General features: G+C 40.7%; 2 protein-coding genes across 2 annotated transcripts; one reads left to right on the plus strand and one right to left on the minus strand.

Moving 5' to 3' along the window:
- The first annotated feature begins 740 nt into the window (after nucleotides 1-740).
- LOC121903912 (cytochrome P450 1A1) lies at nucleotides 741-6,496 on the plus strand. Its single transcript, XM_042421321.1, has 8 exons — nucleotides 741-954; nucleotides 1,195-1,495; nucleotides 1,590-2,207; nucleotides 3,026-3,149; nucleotides 3,270-3,359; nucleotides 5,072-5,195; nucleotides 5,547-5,633; nucleotides 6,214-6,496. The coding sequence occupies exons 2-8, from the start codon at nucleotides 1,205-1,207 to the stop codon at nucleotides 6,494-6,496; spliced, it is 1,617 nt and encodes a 538-aa protein (XP_042277255.1). The 5' UTR covers nucleotides 741-954; nucleotides 1,195-1,204.
- A 272-nt stretch (nucleotides 6,497-6,768) lies between these two features.
- On the minus strand, nucleotides 6,769-16,241 carry si:dkey-96l17.6 (kinesin-like protein KIN-14E). Its single transcript, XM_042421233.1, has 20 exons — nucleotides 16,166-16,241; nucleotides 15,805-15,926; nucleotides 15,303-15,395; nucleotides 15,110-15,232; nucleotides 14,769-14,849; nucleotides 14,575-14,635; nucleotides 14,346-14,491; nucleotides 13,618-13,785; nucleotides 13,266-13,429; nucleotides 13,000-13,112; nucleotides 12,659-12,798; nucleotides 12,050-12,149; nucleotides 11,755-11,947; nucleotides 11,253-11,433; nucleotides 10,892-11,129; nucleotides 10,310-10,470; nucleotides 10,104-10,208; nucleotides 9,908-10,005; nucleotides 9,742-9,820; nucleotides 6,769-9,617 (listed from the first exon to the last, which is right to left on the minus strand). The coding sequence occupies exons 1-20, from the start codon at nucleotides 16,239-16,241 to the stop codon at nucleotides 9,567-9,569; spliced, it is 2,493 nt and encodes an 830-aa protein (XP_042277167.1). The 3' UTR covers nucleotides 6,769-9,566.
- Between the last annotated feature and the right edge of the window lie 1,544 nt (nucleotides 16,242-17,785).

The raw sequence follows: 17,785 nt of genomic DNA on the forward strand, positions 1-17,785 counted from the left end.
CTAGTTAGTTTTAAATTAGTTGTGATGTCACAAACCATGCTCACAGGTACACGGCTTGAACTCAGATTTAAGGCGATCACAGAGAAACTTAAGGTAAAAGTACTAATACCACAATATAAAAATACTCTGTTACTCTGAAAGTCCTACATTCAAAGTTTTACTTAAGGAAAACTACCAGCAGGATGTACCAGAAAAATGTAAGTATTGTAAGTATAAAAAGCCTTTATTTAATCGAGAAATCTCATTGACATAAAGATGTCTTTTTCAAGAGAGAGAAAGAAAAACAGCCAGGCAGAACAAAAGGACATACAGCATCAGGAATAATCACAGACATTGAAAAGAAAAAGTACCCATTATGGCTTATATTTTTTGTTACCCAGCACCTGCAAAAATGTATGGATGTGCATTTGCCAGGTGATACTTACTAAAAAGTAAAAGTACACATTATGACCCATAGAATGAGATTTCAACCAAGTGTTTTCAGTGATGTTTTCACAATTTGCACTGCATAGAAATTCATATATGTATTTATGTAAACACTTAATGTAAATTTGCACATCTTTAAAAAATGTAATTTAGACGGCCTCCAATAGTTTGTGAGGACAGCCTTTAACAAGAGGGAGAGTACGATCTGGAGAGGAGGGGCTCATGTTGTTAGCGGTTCCGGTCTGCAGTCAAATGGGCCGATGTGGTCACTGGCTGTCTGGGCCGAGCTGGTCCTTCACCCTGAGCCAAGTTTCTCGCCATGTGCGCCTCTCTATTGTGTGCGGGCAGCAGCTCCCTCTGCAGGGGGCCCGGCGGTGGCTGAAGGGACGTCCTGGACTGTGAGCAACCCTGATCAAAAAGCTCCAGAGGATCAGACCTCAGACCTTTGAGTGTTGTTGTGGTCTCTGCTCTGCTGTCTGCTGCCCTGGACCAGCTCTTTTACACCAAAGTTACAGCAGATACTGCATGGTGAGTTTTCAGAATTGTTTGCCATATTGTGATTCCTTTCTGTCTTTGTTCATTTGTTGCTTTTTTCTCCTTTCACCTTTCACCTTTCATCAAGCTAACTACTTATTTCCTCTGAAAACAGCAGTCACAATTTCTTGATATAGATATAAATAGAAGTTATTTTTTCTTTTTCTCTCTAATGGACAAGCTATCACATTCTTTGCATTTTAAGGGTCTCTCTTTTTGTCTCCACTTTTGCAGTAAACCTGGCATGATGAGACTAGCGTTTGGGACTCTGCCCATCAAGGAGGTCCCCTGTACCTCTCTGTCTAGTGTCACTGTTGCTCTTTGTCTTCTCACCCTGCTCCTGATGGCTCTCAGGGGCCGTAAGAGCCACAGATCCCTCTTCCACCTGAACTGTTACTCCCAGTTGGACCAGATGAAATATCCCCCTCCTCCTGGCCCCACACCTTGGCCACTTGTTGGTAATCTGCTCCAGATGGGGGACCAGATTCATCTCTCTCTAACCCGATTGAGGCTCCAGTATGGCGATGTTTTCAAGGTATAAAACGTGTGTTTTGTACATTTGTGATGGGCAGTGGGCTAAGTGTTCAATCATTTCTATATTCAATAATTTGTTCTTTCATACACTGCAGATGCGTCTGGGCTCTTTGACTGTTGTCGTCCTGAGTGGATACACCACCATCAGGCAAGCGCTGGTTCGGCAGGGGGAAGCTTTTGCTGGGCGACCTGACCTTTTTACGTTTTCTGCTGTAGCCAATGGGACCAGTATGACCTTCAGCGAGAAGTATGGACCTGCCTGGATGCTGCATAAGAAGCTGTGTAAGAATGCTCTCAGGTCTTTCTCCCAGGCTGAACCTAGGGGGTCTGGTGCCACCTGCCTGCTGGAGGAGCATGTATGTGCTGAGGCTGCTGAGATGTTGGAGGTGATTCGGGAACAAGCTGCTAAGATGGAAAAAGGGGAAGATATGACAGGTATAGATCCGGTGATGCCGCTGGTAACATCAGTGGCAAATGTGGTCTGTGCACTCTGTTTTGGGAAAAGGTATGACTACAATGACAAGGAGTTCCTCACTATTGTCCACATCAACAACGAGGTCTTGAGGATCTTTGCAGCAGGGAACCTGGCTGATTTCTTCCCTGTGTTCCGCTACTTTCCAAGTCCATCTCTGAGAAAGATGGTCCAGCACATCCGCAGGATGAATGGATTCATGGAGCGAAGCATCGAGGAACACATCAACACCTTTGATAAGGTACAGTAAGGAGGCCAGTAGATACATTGTATTGTTTGTGATGTGTGATATATCATTTGGGACAAACTGGAAGAAAATGCAAAACAATGCAAAGATACACACTGATGTGATCACACTTTAATGAAACCAATGCTGTTTTGTATGACAACATTTGGGAGCATGCACTGAAATACAGATGTTCAAAATAAAGGGATAAAGACATCACATGTGTATCAAGACAAGCCACCACAATGACCTGTTAAATAATAACTGTCTACCGATTTGATGATAATTATTCTATTCTTGCACAATGAACATTTTCACACACAAAATCTACAGAATATTTTCAGGATAGCCTAATATGGTGGATGGCGTGTCTGTAAGTGTTGTTTTTAGAAGATCTGTCCGACTAATTTGCTGTCCACTATTTAGTAATCTGACATTGCTCTCATACAGTAGTAGCTGTGAGTGCAACTGAAGCCAAAAAATAACAAACAAGTTCCCTGGGAGGGACCTTTGTTCTTGTGCAGAGGAGCTAAAATGTTCGCACGCACTCTAATTAGGAATTAGCAACCCCCTGGAAGACACGCGTCGTACCATAACTGATTAATGTCTCTGCCCTAATTGTTGCTTTTAAAATTAAACATCTATTTCTGCATAATCCCAAAGATAATATTGATTTAAGAAGAAAGACAACAAGTCTACAACTGGCATGTTGATGTTGTCATTTTGCTAGGTGCCAAGTGTATCATATTTTGTGTGTGTGTGTGTGTGTGTGTGTGTGTGTGTGTGTGTGTGTGTGTGTGTGTGTGTGTGTGTGTGTGTTGTTATTGTTGTAGAACTGTATCCGGGACATAACAGACGCTCTGATTGCACTTTGTGAAGACAGAGATGAAAATAAGGATACGTCTATGCTCTCCAACTCTCAGATCATTCACACTGTCATAGACATCTTTGGTGCAGGTCAGACACACTGGAAATGATGATGAGTAGTGCTAATAACAATAAAATCAATCACAACGATGAAGACGGCCAATTCTCCATATTCACTGTTGTTGTTGTGTTGTGTGTGATTTCCAAAAGGATTTGACACCATCATTGCTGGTTTACAGTGGAGCCTGTTGTACCTCATCAAGTTTCCAGACATCCAGGACAGAATACACCAGGAGATAGGTACTGTCTCATGTCTTATATGATATTTAACAGAGAGTGCCATGTCTTTGTGTACCAAATTAACCCTTTTTACTGGGAGCCAGAGGGAACTCTGGTAAAACTTTGTGTTCATGGTAATAAGCATTGAGCATTATGGCATGAAACAAATGTTTTTGTTTTCATTTCAATCTACTATTGTAGAGAAAAGAAGGCAAAAAATCATAAAGAACAAAGGCCTGTCTATTCTCATGGTTTAGTGTTTCTCATAGATCCGCTCATTAATGATTAACACATCACTAATGAACAAAGATTGTACCTAGTGGTCTGTTATAAAAAAAAAACACACCAAAGAAACCTTTGCGGTGAAGAGGTTGCTTGCCATACAATAGATTATTGTATTTGAGACATGCAGTATTTATGGAGATCAATATAAGCTTTAGCTCTGATGTTATGTATTCCAGCATGTACGTCTAGAGAAATATTCAACAAGGTGAAAGTTGTTTTTAAGAACACAACCATGGGAAAATGCATCTCTCTGTAACAAATGTATTAACCCAAGAGTATCCAGGCATCTGTGATGTCTGTTAGGGAGTATCAAGATCGTAGGCAGAATCAACATAACAAAAACCTAACAATGGCCAACCCGAGTGCCCTTCCCGGACAGACAGAATCCGACAGCCACCAGAGGAACTCACAAAAGATGAGTCCAATTTGCTGACGCCAGAGCTACTTTTGAAGTGGGCTGACAGAACTGGTGCTGTCTGTTCTGAGGCACGTTGCATTTTCACAGAGAGAGAGAGAGAGAGAGAGAGAGGGGGAGAGAGAGGCAGAGTGAGAGAGGGCTGTAAGAGGAGACGAGATGAATCAGATGGAAAGAGGGAGGCACAAACAGCCAGAGAAAGAAAGAAAGGTTAGAGAGTTGTCCCAGACTGACACAAAGGCAGTAACACGCAAGGCATCAAACACACAGTTTAATGTTCTTCACTTATGAATTTGATATTGTAAAAACATGTTTAGTTTGATTAACAGACTGAGCAGCGTTTATTCATTTTACCAGAAGCCTGATGAGTGAATTTTTAGTCCTTTGTTGTCAACATTTGTTGACTAAAAATGATTAATTGATTAAATGTTTTGAATGATTAATTAAAAATATTTGAATTCATTTGACAGATGAACGTGCAGTGTCTATGTCATTGTAATGATTTGTAAAGTGCATATTTGTGCAATGTTACACACAGCATTCATACAGCAGTTTTACAGACACAGAACCTTTAGTTGTTTTGAAGAGTAGACTGAAAACAAACTAAAAGTATAACTAACTAAGTTATATGGATACACTGAGTGTTTTGCTAGTTTCTTATAATGTGTAAAATATCACAACAGTGTAATGTAAACTCAAGTATTACAGAACATGGAGCCCCAGTTTACCCCTGGTACTTACCACTTTGTCATGGGGAAACCTCCTGGTGAAAAACTTCCCAAGTTGCAGAGGAGCACCTGAATGCACCATCAGTTTAAGTCTCCAGACCATTTCATTGGTTGAGGAAGCGCCGGTTGAACTTGACCTTTGGGTCCTCTAAAGGACATAACTTTTTATTGAGCTGCAGCTTTCAAATAATCCAGCACACAAATTTAGGTGAAAGTTATGTCTCAGGAGAGAAAGAGGGCTGCTCAGTTTTGCCCAAATTCACATAGTTTTGTCTTTTATTGTTGTTCCTGTTGTTTTTTGTCAGATGACCACATTGGCACTTCCAGATTGCCACGGTTTTCAGATAAGCCCAAGATGCCTTTCACTGAGGCTTTCATCTATGAAGTATTTCGTCATGCTTCCTATGTCCCTTTCACCATACCTCACTGGTAAGCCAATAGTTGTGTTTATAGTGCAGTGCAGTACATTCAGGTTTAAAGGCCCTGAAAACCCATTTTCTCAATCAGCTTCTTACTGCGAAAGAAGAGATTCTACATGAACACAAAATCTCCTGCCAGCATTACAACAGTGTTGTTTATTTCTCACCAAAGAGTGTTCATTATCTGTGTTATTGTCTGTGCTTTCCTCACGGTTTGAAGCAGGCTGGGCTCAGGTGGAAATACATCAATCAGGATATCAGCATTACAGGATAAATAATTTGTATTTAAAATCAGGCCTTCAGGGGCTTTAAGATGATCTGTATTGTTGTTAAAGCTTTCCTCTCTTTTCCTCTCTTTTAGTACCACAAGAAACATAACCCTTAATGGATTCTTCATTCCCAAAGATACCTGCGTCTTCATCAACCAGTATCAGGTCAATCATGATATGTGAGTATCTGTCAGCGATCAACACAAAATTATGACTTTGAATTTGCATTATTTTTGTCAGTAAAGTGTCAAAAGGTGCTAAAATGTATTGTAATGCACATTCCAGGTTTATGAATTGTAAATTTTACACCTACCTTAAAGTTATTGTAGTTGTTTGTCTAAGAGTCTTGTTGAACTACAGTGCTCAGGTGTGTTATTTTAGGCAGATGTTTTCACAGTTTGGCACTGAATTTGCTAACTTCCTGTGCATGGATGGTGCAGTAGCCTTCTCTTTAGGTAAGCAGGTCATGAACGTAGTGTCGTCCTCCTGCTTTGTCTTACTTTAAAGTGAGGGGAAGATTTGGAGGTGATTGTTACATTTGATTTTCATGGACTCTTCATTTTAGTTCTTTTTTGTCCAGTATCCTAAATAACGTATGGCAGCCCCAAATTATCCGACTGTCTCTTTCTCTCCTCTCTCAATATCTAATTTCCTGTTGATATGTACATTTTCTTGGCTTCCATGTGTTCTATTTAACTTATGTTCTTTATCATCTGCGTCAGTGCTTTATTGATCTTTATGTCTTTCACTTTGTCCCAGTGATCTTTGGGGTGACCCAGACACATTTCGCCCTGCACGCTTCCTGAGTTCATCAGGGCTTCTCAACAAGGAGCTGACGGAGAAGGTTCTCATCTTCGGCATGGGGAAGAGACGTTGTCTTGGTGATGGATTTGCACGTTTGGAGATGTTTGTCTTTCTCACCACGCTGCTCCATGGGCTGCGGATCCAAAATGTTCCAGGTCAAGAGCTGGATCTCAGCACCGATTTTGGTCTGACTATGAAACCACGTCCTTACAGGATTACCATCTCCTCGAGGTTTTAGACCCGCAAAAACTCAAGTGATGCTCTATGTGGATCACAACACAAATCCTATTAATGGATTAGTTTTAATTTAATAATGTTAAATATTACTGGAATTGTGGTTTTACTATTAGCCTCCATTTTTGGCTAACACAATACCTGATACAGTACCTCTCATTAATACATATTTGTTCACAGACTGGAGTTTCTGATTTGCACACATTCAAACAACAAAAAGGGAAATATATATATATATACATATATATATATATATATACAAATGTGTTTCTAGATGCTGACAAGTAGACTTTTTTTCCATGCATAAGATATTGAAAAATAGTCATAAAAATTGTGTTGATTGTAGGAATAGATGAACTAACTTCATGTTTGTTTTGGGACACAATATTTGCTGAGAAAGGGTCATTCAAAGTGCTTCTGTGCCTGTACTTTGGTAGGGTAAAGTCCATCTGCCTTCCTGTCCCACTGAATTAAAAATGAAACTACAGCCCCTCATTAAAAGCCTTCATCTTAAGTTATTAGTTACAGTTACACACAGAGGGAGGGAGAGAGAGGGTGTTACAGATTGGTAATCAGCACTCCAGGCCTCAAACTGTGTTCATGCAAGGTTCATCCTCACTCTTTCACTTCCCTCTCTTTCAACTTTTCCTCCGATCTCCTCCCCATCAGTTAGAATCCTTTTCATCTCCTCACTCCCCTTATTTCCTCATCTTCTTCCTGTCATTATCCCCCTTCCCTGGCTCCTCCTCCTCTTTTAGTCTAGCTTCAAGGCATACAGTGTCATCTGCTCCCATCACATCTCCCCCAGTGGCTCTCTAAAGAAATAATGCAAAAATATATATTAAGACATACAAGTTCCCCCGTTTTTTTGAACACCCTCCTCCACACGCATCAGTACTGTGAACTCCCACACACCCGGATTAGATACAGTCCCAGACATCTTTAAGGGGGGTAAAGAGGACAGCGAAGTGTGAAATCAGGCATTTCTATTTTCATAAGCTGAATGTAAAGAAGCATGGCAGCATCTGTTTGAACAAAAGGGGAGTTAAGCAGAATAACTTATAGGAACTTATTTGAAAGTTACGTTCAAGACAGTTTTATCTCCCTTTAACTTGTATCTCTCCAGGGAAAGTCTTCTGAGGATTCATGGTCTTTTCCAACATTGTGCCAAATCTGTAACCCCCTGGTCACACCTCTCTTCCCTAACCTCCAGTAAGATCAGCAATTGCTGTAAAATTTCAAGATTTTTGGTCCTTAAGTCCTGACATATCACATTAATTTGGGAGGAACCAGCTGTAATTGTTTCTGTTTTTATTCAATGTTCAGTGGCTCATAAATTGATTGATGAATTAGGTAGAATAGCTACATTTTAGCACACATTGCTTGAAAGGAATTTATAATCCTTAATATCCAAGATAATTATCCTTGTTGATGTGATATCATAACTGTCATAGGCATCCAGGTATATATAGTTTTTTTAAATCATTATTTGTAACTGTGAACATGTTAAATTACCTCTTTAAAGGTTTCACTCAAAGAGTTAAAAATGTTATCTGGACTATAGTTGACAATGTCATCAGGCTTTTTAAAAATAATCTTGAAAGGAAAGGAGAAAGGAAACAAGGGAAAAGGACATATTGTTGATGATAAAAGTAGTAAAATATAAAAATATTGTAAAGTGAAATAGTGAACATGAGCTTCTAACATTTCCTTTGTATGGTGAACATCATACTCTGAAGTGAAACTTGTAACATGATAATAAAAAAGAACATGCTTAACTTCTGTGTTGCACTAGTCTTATTTATATTTTCAAGCATATTGTCATTTCAACATTTTTACTGTATTACAGTATTGTAACTCTCAGATTGTCCTCAGTGGCCTCTAGACCTGCCAACATTGTCTTATGATGACAGCAGGCATTCAGCCATTTACTGCATTAAAGGCATCTTTCCCAGTCCGCCTGTGTGTGGTCATGTATACAAACCATTTACAATGACTTGGTTTGTGTCGATTAATTAACAAAACACACCCGGAGGATGAGACCGCAGCCGCCTCATCAACCCTGTTCCCTCTCCATGTGCTTTCCATAGCGCTCTGTCTCTTTGTCCCTCACTTTGTTCTGGTCCACAGAGCTCACAGTATGATTTAAACCATGGCTGTCATTAAAGAATAACAAATCACAGGGAACATGTGCTGAGTGGCCTCTGATCTAAAGCAGCCAATAAACCACAGCACGCAAAGCTAGGAAACATGGCTCTAATGTGCCGTAACAAAGAGAACAACTTGTGGGGCCCTCGGTATAGATTAAAAATGCTGAACAATTCAGAATGGGCCCAATTTCAGACAAAAAATAGTCTACTAATAGTAACTTTTATCCCCCATCAGCACCGACATGCCATCCTGGCTCAAACAATTTCTGTTTGACTTTGCTGTGACTTTTTCTTTTGTCTGAGCCAAAACCTTGAGTGAGACAAAAACAAAACAAGGAGCAGCTCCAAAATAAAATTATTGTTTTTCCCAGTTAATCACCCATATGACACATTACTATCTGCACATTTAAAGAGAAGTAATACCTGGGAGTTCATTTGATGTATTAACCTTTAAAGCCCTCCCTCCTTACAGTTGTCTTTACCCACTATAATAAAGCTCTAATTTTAGTGAACCTGTCTGAAAAAAGAAAACAAGAACAACAGGACAGGGCCTTTGCATGTGTGAGCGTGTCCATTCCCAGCCATGTGATATGCCCCCCCCCCCGTAACAGTAGCTGTAGCAGCAGCTTGGCTCTGGAGACCTAACCTAACAAGCTCTAATGGGCTACAAACTACACAATACAATAGGAGTGCAAACTGAATGGCCAACTGACTTCCTATTTGCCTCTTCAGTTACACGTGGGGCCTTGTATTACGGGGCCTCCTTCTATAGACCCAGGCAGGCAGCACCGATTAACAAACTGCACGCAATCCCCTGAATGCAACTGTTGGTGCCCCTGTAGTGATGTCACCTCAATAAATTAAACATTGAATCATTTAAAATATGTGCTTTTTTCAAGCACAACCATCTCAAACACAATCATTTCAGACGTCCTCCTCTTCCACTGTCTGTCCTGATCTCAACTTCATGATCAACTATCAGAAAAAGAGAAATAAAGTTAGTATGAATGTATGAGTGTGGTCATCTTGATAAAATTCTGTTTTATCCTAAATATAAATTGAAGTTTTGGCTTTACTGACTGTAATTACAGTAACAAACCTCTTTTAGCTGAGCAATCTCTTTGCTTTCCACATTTCTCTGAGCACTGTTGGTTATGGCCTTGACTCTTGTTGCATAACTGAAGGGTTCAGGGAAATCTTTATGTTAAGGTTCAGACTTTGTGTTCGGATAAATGATAATATTTGTCTCAGTTTTAATCTCTTACACAAGTGATGTGAGCGTCTCATCAAGGTTGCACTCTGAGGGAGAGATGTTGACGATCATGAGTGTTTTAGCGTTGCCACCCAGAGAGTCCTGCATGACCTGAGGGAGATCAAATTTGAAAGTCAGATGACTGTTCATCCAAGAGAACCAGTGGTTGAGATGCATTCTGTAAAAATATAATAATCTTTTTTCATCACCTCAGTCAGCTTGCTATTGCGGTACGGTACATGGGGCATTTCAGCAGACAAAGCTGATATCACATCACCCAGGGCACTCAGAGACTTGTTAATGGAGTTAGCCTCCTGCAGAGGAGAATATTTATAGAGGTCATGTGAAATCTTCTCTGATACATTCAATCAATTGAGCATTGGTAGGTTAGTCAATACATAACAAGTGAGTAAACCTTCAGCTGGTGGTCCTTGGCTCCAGTCTTGGCTGCTCTCTCACTGCCTGCCAGGTCCACGAGGCTCAGCTTCCCGGTGCTCACATTCCCATTGGTCAGATTCCTGCTCTCCACCATGATGCCAACAATGAGGTGGGAGCGGGAACTCTCCACATTCATCTCTTGGGAAACAAAACAAAACAAAAAGAATCCTAAATACTGTTTCTTTTTAACTATTCAGAGCAAATAAATCTAACCCTGTGAGCTTTTTACAAATTTGTTATTGTCTGATGTAAACAGATTATATTTTTAGTTGTAATTATTCATTTTGTAATTTTTAGTGACAGTAGCTCTCCATTACTTATTCATCAGGTCCTTCATGTGAGGACCTCAATGACTTGTGTGTATCTATAAAACAAAGTTGTTCCTCTTCCTACAGCATGCTGATTCACAGTTTCGATGCTGTGCCACTCCCTGCTCAGTCCAGTAATGATGTACCAAGCTACTGTACCGTCACACTGACTGTAAATAACATAATTAATCCAAACCATTTAGCAGGGCCTTGTTTGAACTGGGCGACACTGCACGGTATAGAGAACTCACTGGTGGCAGAGATGTGTCGGTTGGCGCAGGCCTGCTGGAACAGAGCGTAGAGCTCCTGGGCACTGGAGGCCTCCTTTGTCTCTGCTCCTTGGGCGAACACAACCCCCTTTCTGTTCCTCTTGATCTCCACTCGCCTGGTTTGGCCATGAGACTGGGGCTGTGCATGGGCCTCACCAGCCAGGCTCACAAAGAGGTCCTGCAGCCTGTCATTGTACAGCTCCAGCATATAGGTCGAAACCTGAGGTAGAGGAATGAACAAGTACGGAGAAGAGGAGAGGAGGACGGAAAAAGGGAAGTGAGACAAGGTGAAAGAAATGAGCAAAGGTTCTGTGGTGGTATACTGCTGATACATTGTTATTACCTTGAAGCTGAATTTGGGGCTGTTCTCCTGTATGATATCAAATATGGCCTTAAAAGATCTCGGCATGATCCCGGGGCTCTTCTGTTCCTTGTCCCCAACCATGGTGAAGGTCTTCCCTGAGCCCGTCTGGCCATATGCAAAGATGCAGACGTTATAACCATCAATAGCCGACTGGATCAGCCTGTGAGAAAAGTAACTTCTGAGCTGCTGAGCTGTCAACCCCTCAAACATCTGTAGAGTCTTGGATTACAGGCCCCCCCGTCACCTCAATCAATTTAATATTAACTGTACCTTTATAAGGCTGAGTTAGCACAAATTTATAGCTTAAACCATTTTGTAAATTTATTGTGGATCAAAACATACACATCTGGGTTCTATTATATGCTTGTTACAGAATATTTGTTTAAAAAAAATGTGTATGTTCATGTACCAGTCACTGATTGGAAAGTCCTGTTGTTGCTCACCCTCCCACTGCTTTAGAAACCTACACCCTTGCCCTCACCTGTTGGTGTCATGAAACAGGTCTTCTTGGGAGGCTTCAGCACTGAACACCCAGTCAAACTGAAACTCCCTCTGCCCACGTGGGGTCTCCACACAAACAGAGTAATCATCTATTTTATCCACAACGATGGCCCCACCCTGCACAGTCTCGGATCGACTCACTGGTCGTATCCGACAAAACACTCGGATTTTACCTGAAGAAATAAAAACAGGGACATGAACATTAAACACCTAAAAATACCGGTAGTAAGGCACCATCACATGTGGTTAATTTCATACTGAATCCTAACGTGTACCTTTCATGTCTTGCACCATATTGTAGTATTTCTTCCTCAATGTCCTTTCTGAAGTGTAGTTCTCAATGATCTTCTTTTTCTCGTCTTTGACTTGCTTCAGCTTGAGAGAGAAGCATGACAGATTGATGTAAAACATGTATTTGTAGCCCCTTGGATTAAGACAGCTTTTAACAATAAATTCATAACCTAGATAGTTTCATTTTATGCATCTGGAAACTTAAAATAATGACCCCTGTTTACCACCCTGATGGGCTCCTTTGAGTCAACAGGGGAGCTGTAGTATCTGAGTGTTCAAGTTGACCATGCAGACCTTGGCGCTTTATGCTTGTTGCTGTAGATGTTGTATTTGAGTTCATCCAAAAGGTGTGCAGTGGAACCAGTATGAGGGGATTGAGGTGGCTGGGTCCTCAGCATGGTTTCACCTGAATGTTCCTGCTCATTCCTGAATGATTCTTGCACCATGACAAGGAACACTATCTTATAATGAATAGTTAAACCTAATCTACTCTAGGTGTCAAAACTAACAGGACAGGCATGATATGTATCTCCAACAATTCCTGTGGTTTACAAAGCACCCTTAGTCTACCAGCATAGTGAAACAGTAAGGACCGGGATTCGTTGGACCAGTGATGCAATCTTGACCTGATCCTGCAGCAGGAGAAGTTGATGGCCAACACTCTTCACTCCCTCTGTGGTTTTGATTGTTCCTCGTCCCAGGAGGTCCTCCAGTTCTGAGACTGCATCACCATCTGTGCAGAAAAGAAAAAAAGGCACTGATATAAGTAATGCTCCCTACACTCAGTTAGCCAACTGTGGTGCCAAAACAGATGCATAGTTGCAAGGAAGTGATCTTGTGAAGATGCAGATATTACATGCATGTATGTATGAATGTATTTACCATTCATTTGTCATTGATTGAAAGCATCAGGTTATTTAAGATATTTATTTACCATTCACAAGAGGGGTTTCTCCAGTTTTGATACAGCCTAAAGCCAGTTGAGAAACCTCGTACTCCCTCACAGTTTCTTGTAGTAAAGACAAACTCGACTCATATTCATCTGACCTGAAAGGTTCACAGTCCACAGTTATTAATTTCAGAAAATAATAATAATTTGGCACAATTTAACCTGATATAGTATTTTTTAAGTGGCGATATTCCAACCAACAAAAAGCCAAATATTGTTTATTTCTGTAAACTGTTTCCATGATCTTTAACCCCTCTTGGTCTGTGGTCTCCTCCTCTCTGTCATTGCTGTCTTCTCTGGCCATCTGTAGATGGTCCAGTTTGTCTCTGGCGTTGACCAGAGCAACAAGATTCTCCTCAATCATTTGGTCCAAAAGAGCTCTGGTCTCAGCTACAGCAGAGCAGATGGCATGAGCCTAAAAGACAAAACACTGAAGTGTTACATTGTCAACACAACAAAGTTCCTATACAAAAAAGGAGGATGTATAAGAAAACAGAACAAAACGTATCTCTCTAGCAAAAAAAACCAAGAGAATGTCATATTTAAAAGCATTTGACAACAGCTGATTTACACACAAGTTTAATTTTATTTGTTGAACAGCACCTTGTGTATGACAGTGGGAAGGAGAACACTGCAGGGTGGCTGAGGGATGGGACTCTTTTCTGCCTCCAGCAGCTCTGTGATCTCTCTCTCCCTCTGATACAAGCTCTCCTTCAGTTCCTCCAGACGGGCTTTAGCTCCCTCCAGTGGTCGCTCAGACTCACTGCAGACCTGCAAATACAACCATGGTTCAGACAACAGCTGCCAGCAGACAAAACTTCCTAATAACTAACTTTTTGATGAATATGCCAAAACACCATTGCTCAGTTATTAGTTTTACGTCAGTTTTGCCATCCTAGTAGCCAATTAACAAAGCTTAGTGGGGAGCCCCAGAGTATCAAATATCTATTTTGCATTCATTAATCATGGGTGTTAAATGTGGCTTACATGGGCAATATACCTGCACTTGTTGTCCTGTCTCTAAACATTGAAAGATTCCTTCATAATGTATCAGGCCAATAAAAGGACACATTACATAGACCAAGAAGTTATTCAAATATCTAGATAATAAAAAAATGAAGATAAGAAAGTTCAGGAAACTGTACAGAATGTGATGTGGCAGAATCAAATCTTGAACTTGTGATGTTATGTTTAGTCTTTCCCCCTGCTGTGCAACGTGAGCTTTGCTGTCTATTGTCCCCCAGAAGGTTGTTTGTTGATATGTTTGTAATCTTAGATTGTGCACCTCAGATATGGGCAACAGATTGCAATGGTAACTGATTTCAACCCACCACAGTCTGCTGTTGAGCTGATAGTCCTTTGTTCTCTGAGCTTACACCTTCCTCAGCTGCTTCCTGCTGCTGCTCTTGAGATGATAGCATCAATATTTCTTGGACTTTACCCACTTCCTGTCTGGCCATCTGCAGCTCCTGTAGTGCTGTTACCGTAAAAGGACATTAATTAAGGTGTTATATCAGGCCAGTGATTACTCACACATGTAATGCATGCATGAAGACTCACTGGAGGCCTGGTGGCTGTGCAGGACGTCCAGCCTGTTGGAGAACAACTCCAACATTTTGCTCTAAAAGAAAGTTGGTCTGATAAAACAGTTGCCAGTAGCCTCGATAGTTATACTCAAATAAGGCCACAAGGGGGTGCTCTAGTTCAGACGATGGCATAAGAAGATATGAGGCCTGCATCAAATTTTATCAAACCTTTTCTCTGTGCCACCGCAAGGCCTCTTCTTTACTCCTCCTCTGCTCATCCAGCAGTTGCTCATTCTGTGCACTCAAGGCCTGCAGGAAACAGAACCAGGAATATAGAGAAATACATAAATTACAGTTTAATATTACAACTATATGGACTGTAACATGTGCATTTACATGACTGATGAAGTTTGGTGTAGAATCTGAGACTTTGAGTGCATTTTTTTTAACTTAACCACCAGAAAGAACAAAGTGTGTTGAAAGAAGCAGTTGCAGGAGAAAGGATTGATATTTAGATAAAAAAAGGGAAAAAATAGGGACAGATGGATTGACTAATGAACAACACTGACCACTACTCTCTTCTCCCAGTCAGCGTTCTTCTTCTCCACCTTCTCCTGGTAGAGGTCCAGGATTCTCCTCAGAGTGTTCAACTTGTTCTGATAATGACATCTGATCCTCTGCATGGTCCATTCCTGATCACACCAAATGCATTGCATTACTATTTGTCAGTGCACTTACACACATGTGCAGATACTTTCTCACCTGGTTCTCCCGTGCTGTCATTTGGAAGTTCTCCTCCAGCTCCTGCACCATCTCCAGATGTCTTTTCTTCATCGCTTCCATGTCCTCGGCTATCTGCGCAGTGCATACCACAGACCTCACTTGCAAAAAATAACATTCTTGTATCATATGCTGATCAAATGTCTTCCAGGGCTACACAAGCAGCATCAGGGCAGCCATGTGAGCATGAACGAGAACACAACACAGTGTCTGACAGTGACTGCATTGTGTGTTTGCATGCCCTAGCACTGAACAACTGGACACATCTCTAAACCACACTGAAAAATATTCAGTATTCACTGTTTCATAAGATCAAATAAAAGTTATTTTATCTGCTCTGACACTGTTGGTGTGAAATATGGATATAATTTTGTGAGTCTTGTGGTATCGACTGATTATATTCTAAATAAAAACTCATTGCCACTGTGAGAAACACACATTTTGTTCTGTGCTGCTTTCCTGCTATGATGCTCTTTTTTTGTACCTGAGTGATGCAGAGTTCAGCTGACTCATAGGGGATGTAGATCTTGACATCTTGTGATCGCTCAGTTGCTGTCGCCTGATCTGTCGCATCACAGCTATCTGACAGCTGAGATTCTGATTGGCCTGTAGAAAAAGCTCATGCTGTATATTACAATTCAGTTCAAAGCAGGTATAGCCTCAAATTCACAATAAGCAGGTGATCAGTATAGAAGACCTCACTTGTCCTAACATGAGCACCTCTAGGGCATCCCTTCACCTGCAGTATCTCTCACACTGCCCCACCAGCACCCTCCTCTCACCTATACACAGACTCACACTATCACCCCTCCTTCTCCACACATTTCTTTATCTTTTTACTGCACCTTGGTTGACTTCTTGTCCAGGGTGTTTCCTCCGATCAGCACCGATCCAACGTCTGAACGCAGTCCACTTCTTCATCCACTGAGTTTTGTGATGAACGACAGCTTGAGTAACGAAGCAAATTGTTTGTGGAGAGTTGGAATCAACTTAAGAAGTGGAGTAATGGGAAAGAGAAAGAAGAAGAGAGGAGAAAGAGTGACATCAAGTCTTGTAACACAGATTCTACTATCGCCCACTCATTTTGCAATATAGTGTTATGTGACATAAGTTGCACAACACCCTTATTAATCAGTCAAAGGTTGCAACTGAAAACATCACAATGAAGAACACAGGCTCATAAATTCATTTCTGGTTGGTTTGTGATTTTGAGAGTTTTTCTCAGTCGATATTGCTTTTATAGGAATAAAAAGGAAAACAAAAGTATTCCAGCAAACCAGAGAATTATATTTCAGTTATTTAATTGAAGAGAAGAGCAAATATTCATAATCATAATACTGCACTGATCAGATGAATGTCAACCTAAGCAAATAGTTTTATTGGCCACTGGAGTTCATAAATCACTCCCTAGCGTGTGTGTAAGTCAGTGTGTGTGCTCTCTAAAGCAAACAAACCAATCACACAACAACTGGCTAAGGTGTAAAAAAGTTATTTAGCATGTTTCTTTGCCAGTTTTTCTGATGAAAATCTGATCTATACAAATGTTTGTTTATAATGTATTTATCATTATTTTCTTGGCTTTAAACATTTCTGACATGGATGCAGTTCATAGGTGTGAAGTGTGGCTTTAAAAATGAAACAGTCTTGGGGAAAATAAAACACATGAACCTCAGTCAGACAGTTGACATTTTATTCATTAGATTAAAAACATGTTTTACATCTTTATGATTATGATAAGTGATTAGTATTCAGTTTAGTGTCTATTTACAGGTTTTTTCTTTAATATTACATATTGAATCATTTCTAATAATCATTCTGAGCGAAGAAGATGATGTTGTTAATCCCTGTTTATTTTTTGTTATTGATAGTAATCCATCTCTGCTTATCTAGAATATTGACACATTTCATTAAATGGCTCCCCTACTGAATATTTCATCACTCTCTGTGTCTAACATTCCCATCCCACCCTCTATCCTCATTGTTTCCTCGTACAGGAATGTGGGTGTGCCGTCAAGCTGTTACCGTCTTCCCAGAAACACCTTTCAGTGGAAAAACAGAAATTATATCATAAAATTAAACACAGCAGATTGTAAGATAGCAGCCAGAGTAAACCTAAAGGCAAAAAACTCAAAATAAGGGCAAGATAAAAACTTAGTTTGGAGTTTAGTTTGAGGTTAAAAGTCATTAGATAAAAGGTTATTGAATGAAAGCCCACTGTTTGGTAATTTATCTTGTAAAAGTGATTATGATTGGATGCATGTGTGTGTGTGTTTGTTGCTTCTACTGGTCTGACCTGCTGTGTTGTCCTCATATGGGTCAAACTGTGTGTTATGAATTACTGGACATGGCCTCTCATCCTTCAGCTCTGGTACACTGCCCGGCAAATCCTCCAGCACCTGCGCTGTCACTGGGGCCCGTACAAGCCGCGAGGACACCACAGGGTCCTCAGGGCCTGTAGACTGGTT

The sequence above is a fragment of the Thunnus maccoyii genome, chromosome 9, assembly GCF_910596095.1.
Source record: "Thunnus maccoyii chromosome 9, fThuMac1.1, whole genome shotgun sequence".
Classification (NCBI taxonomy): domain Eukaryota; kingdom Metazoa; phylum Chordata; class Actinopteri; order Scombriformes; family Scombridae; genus Thunnus; species Thunnus maccoyii.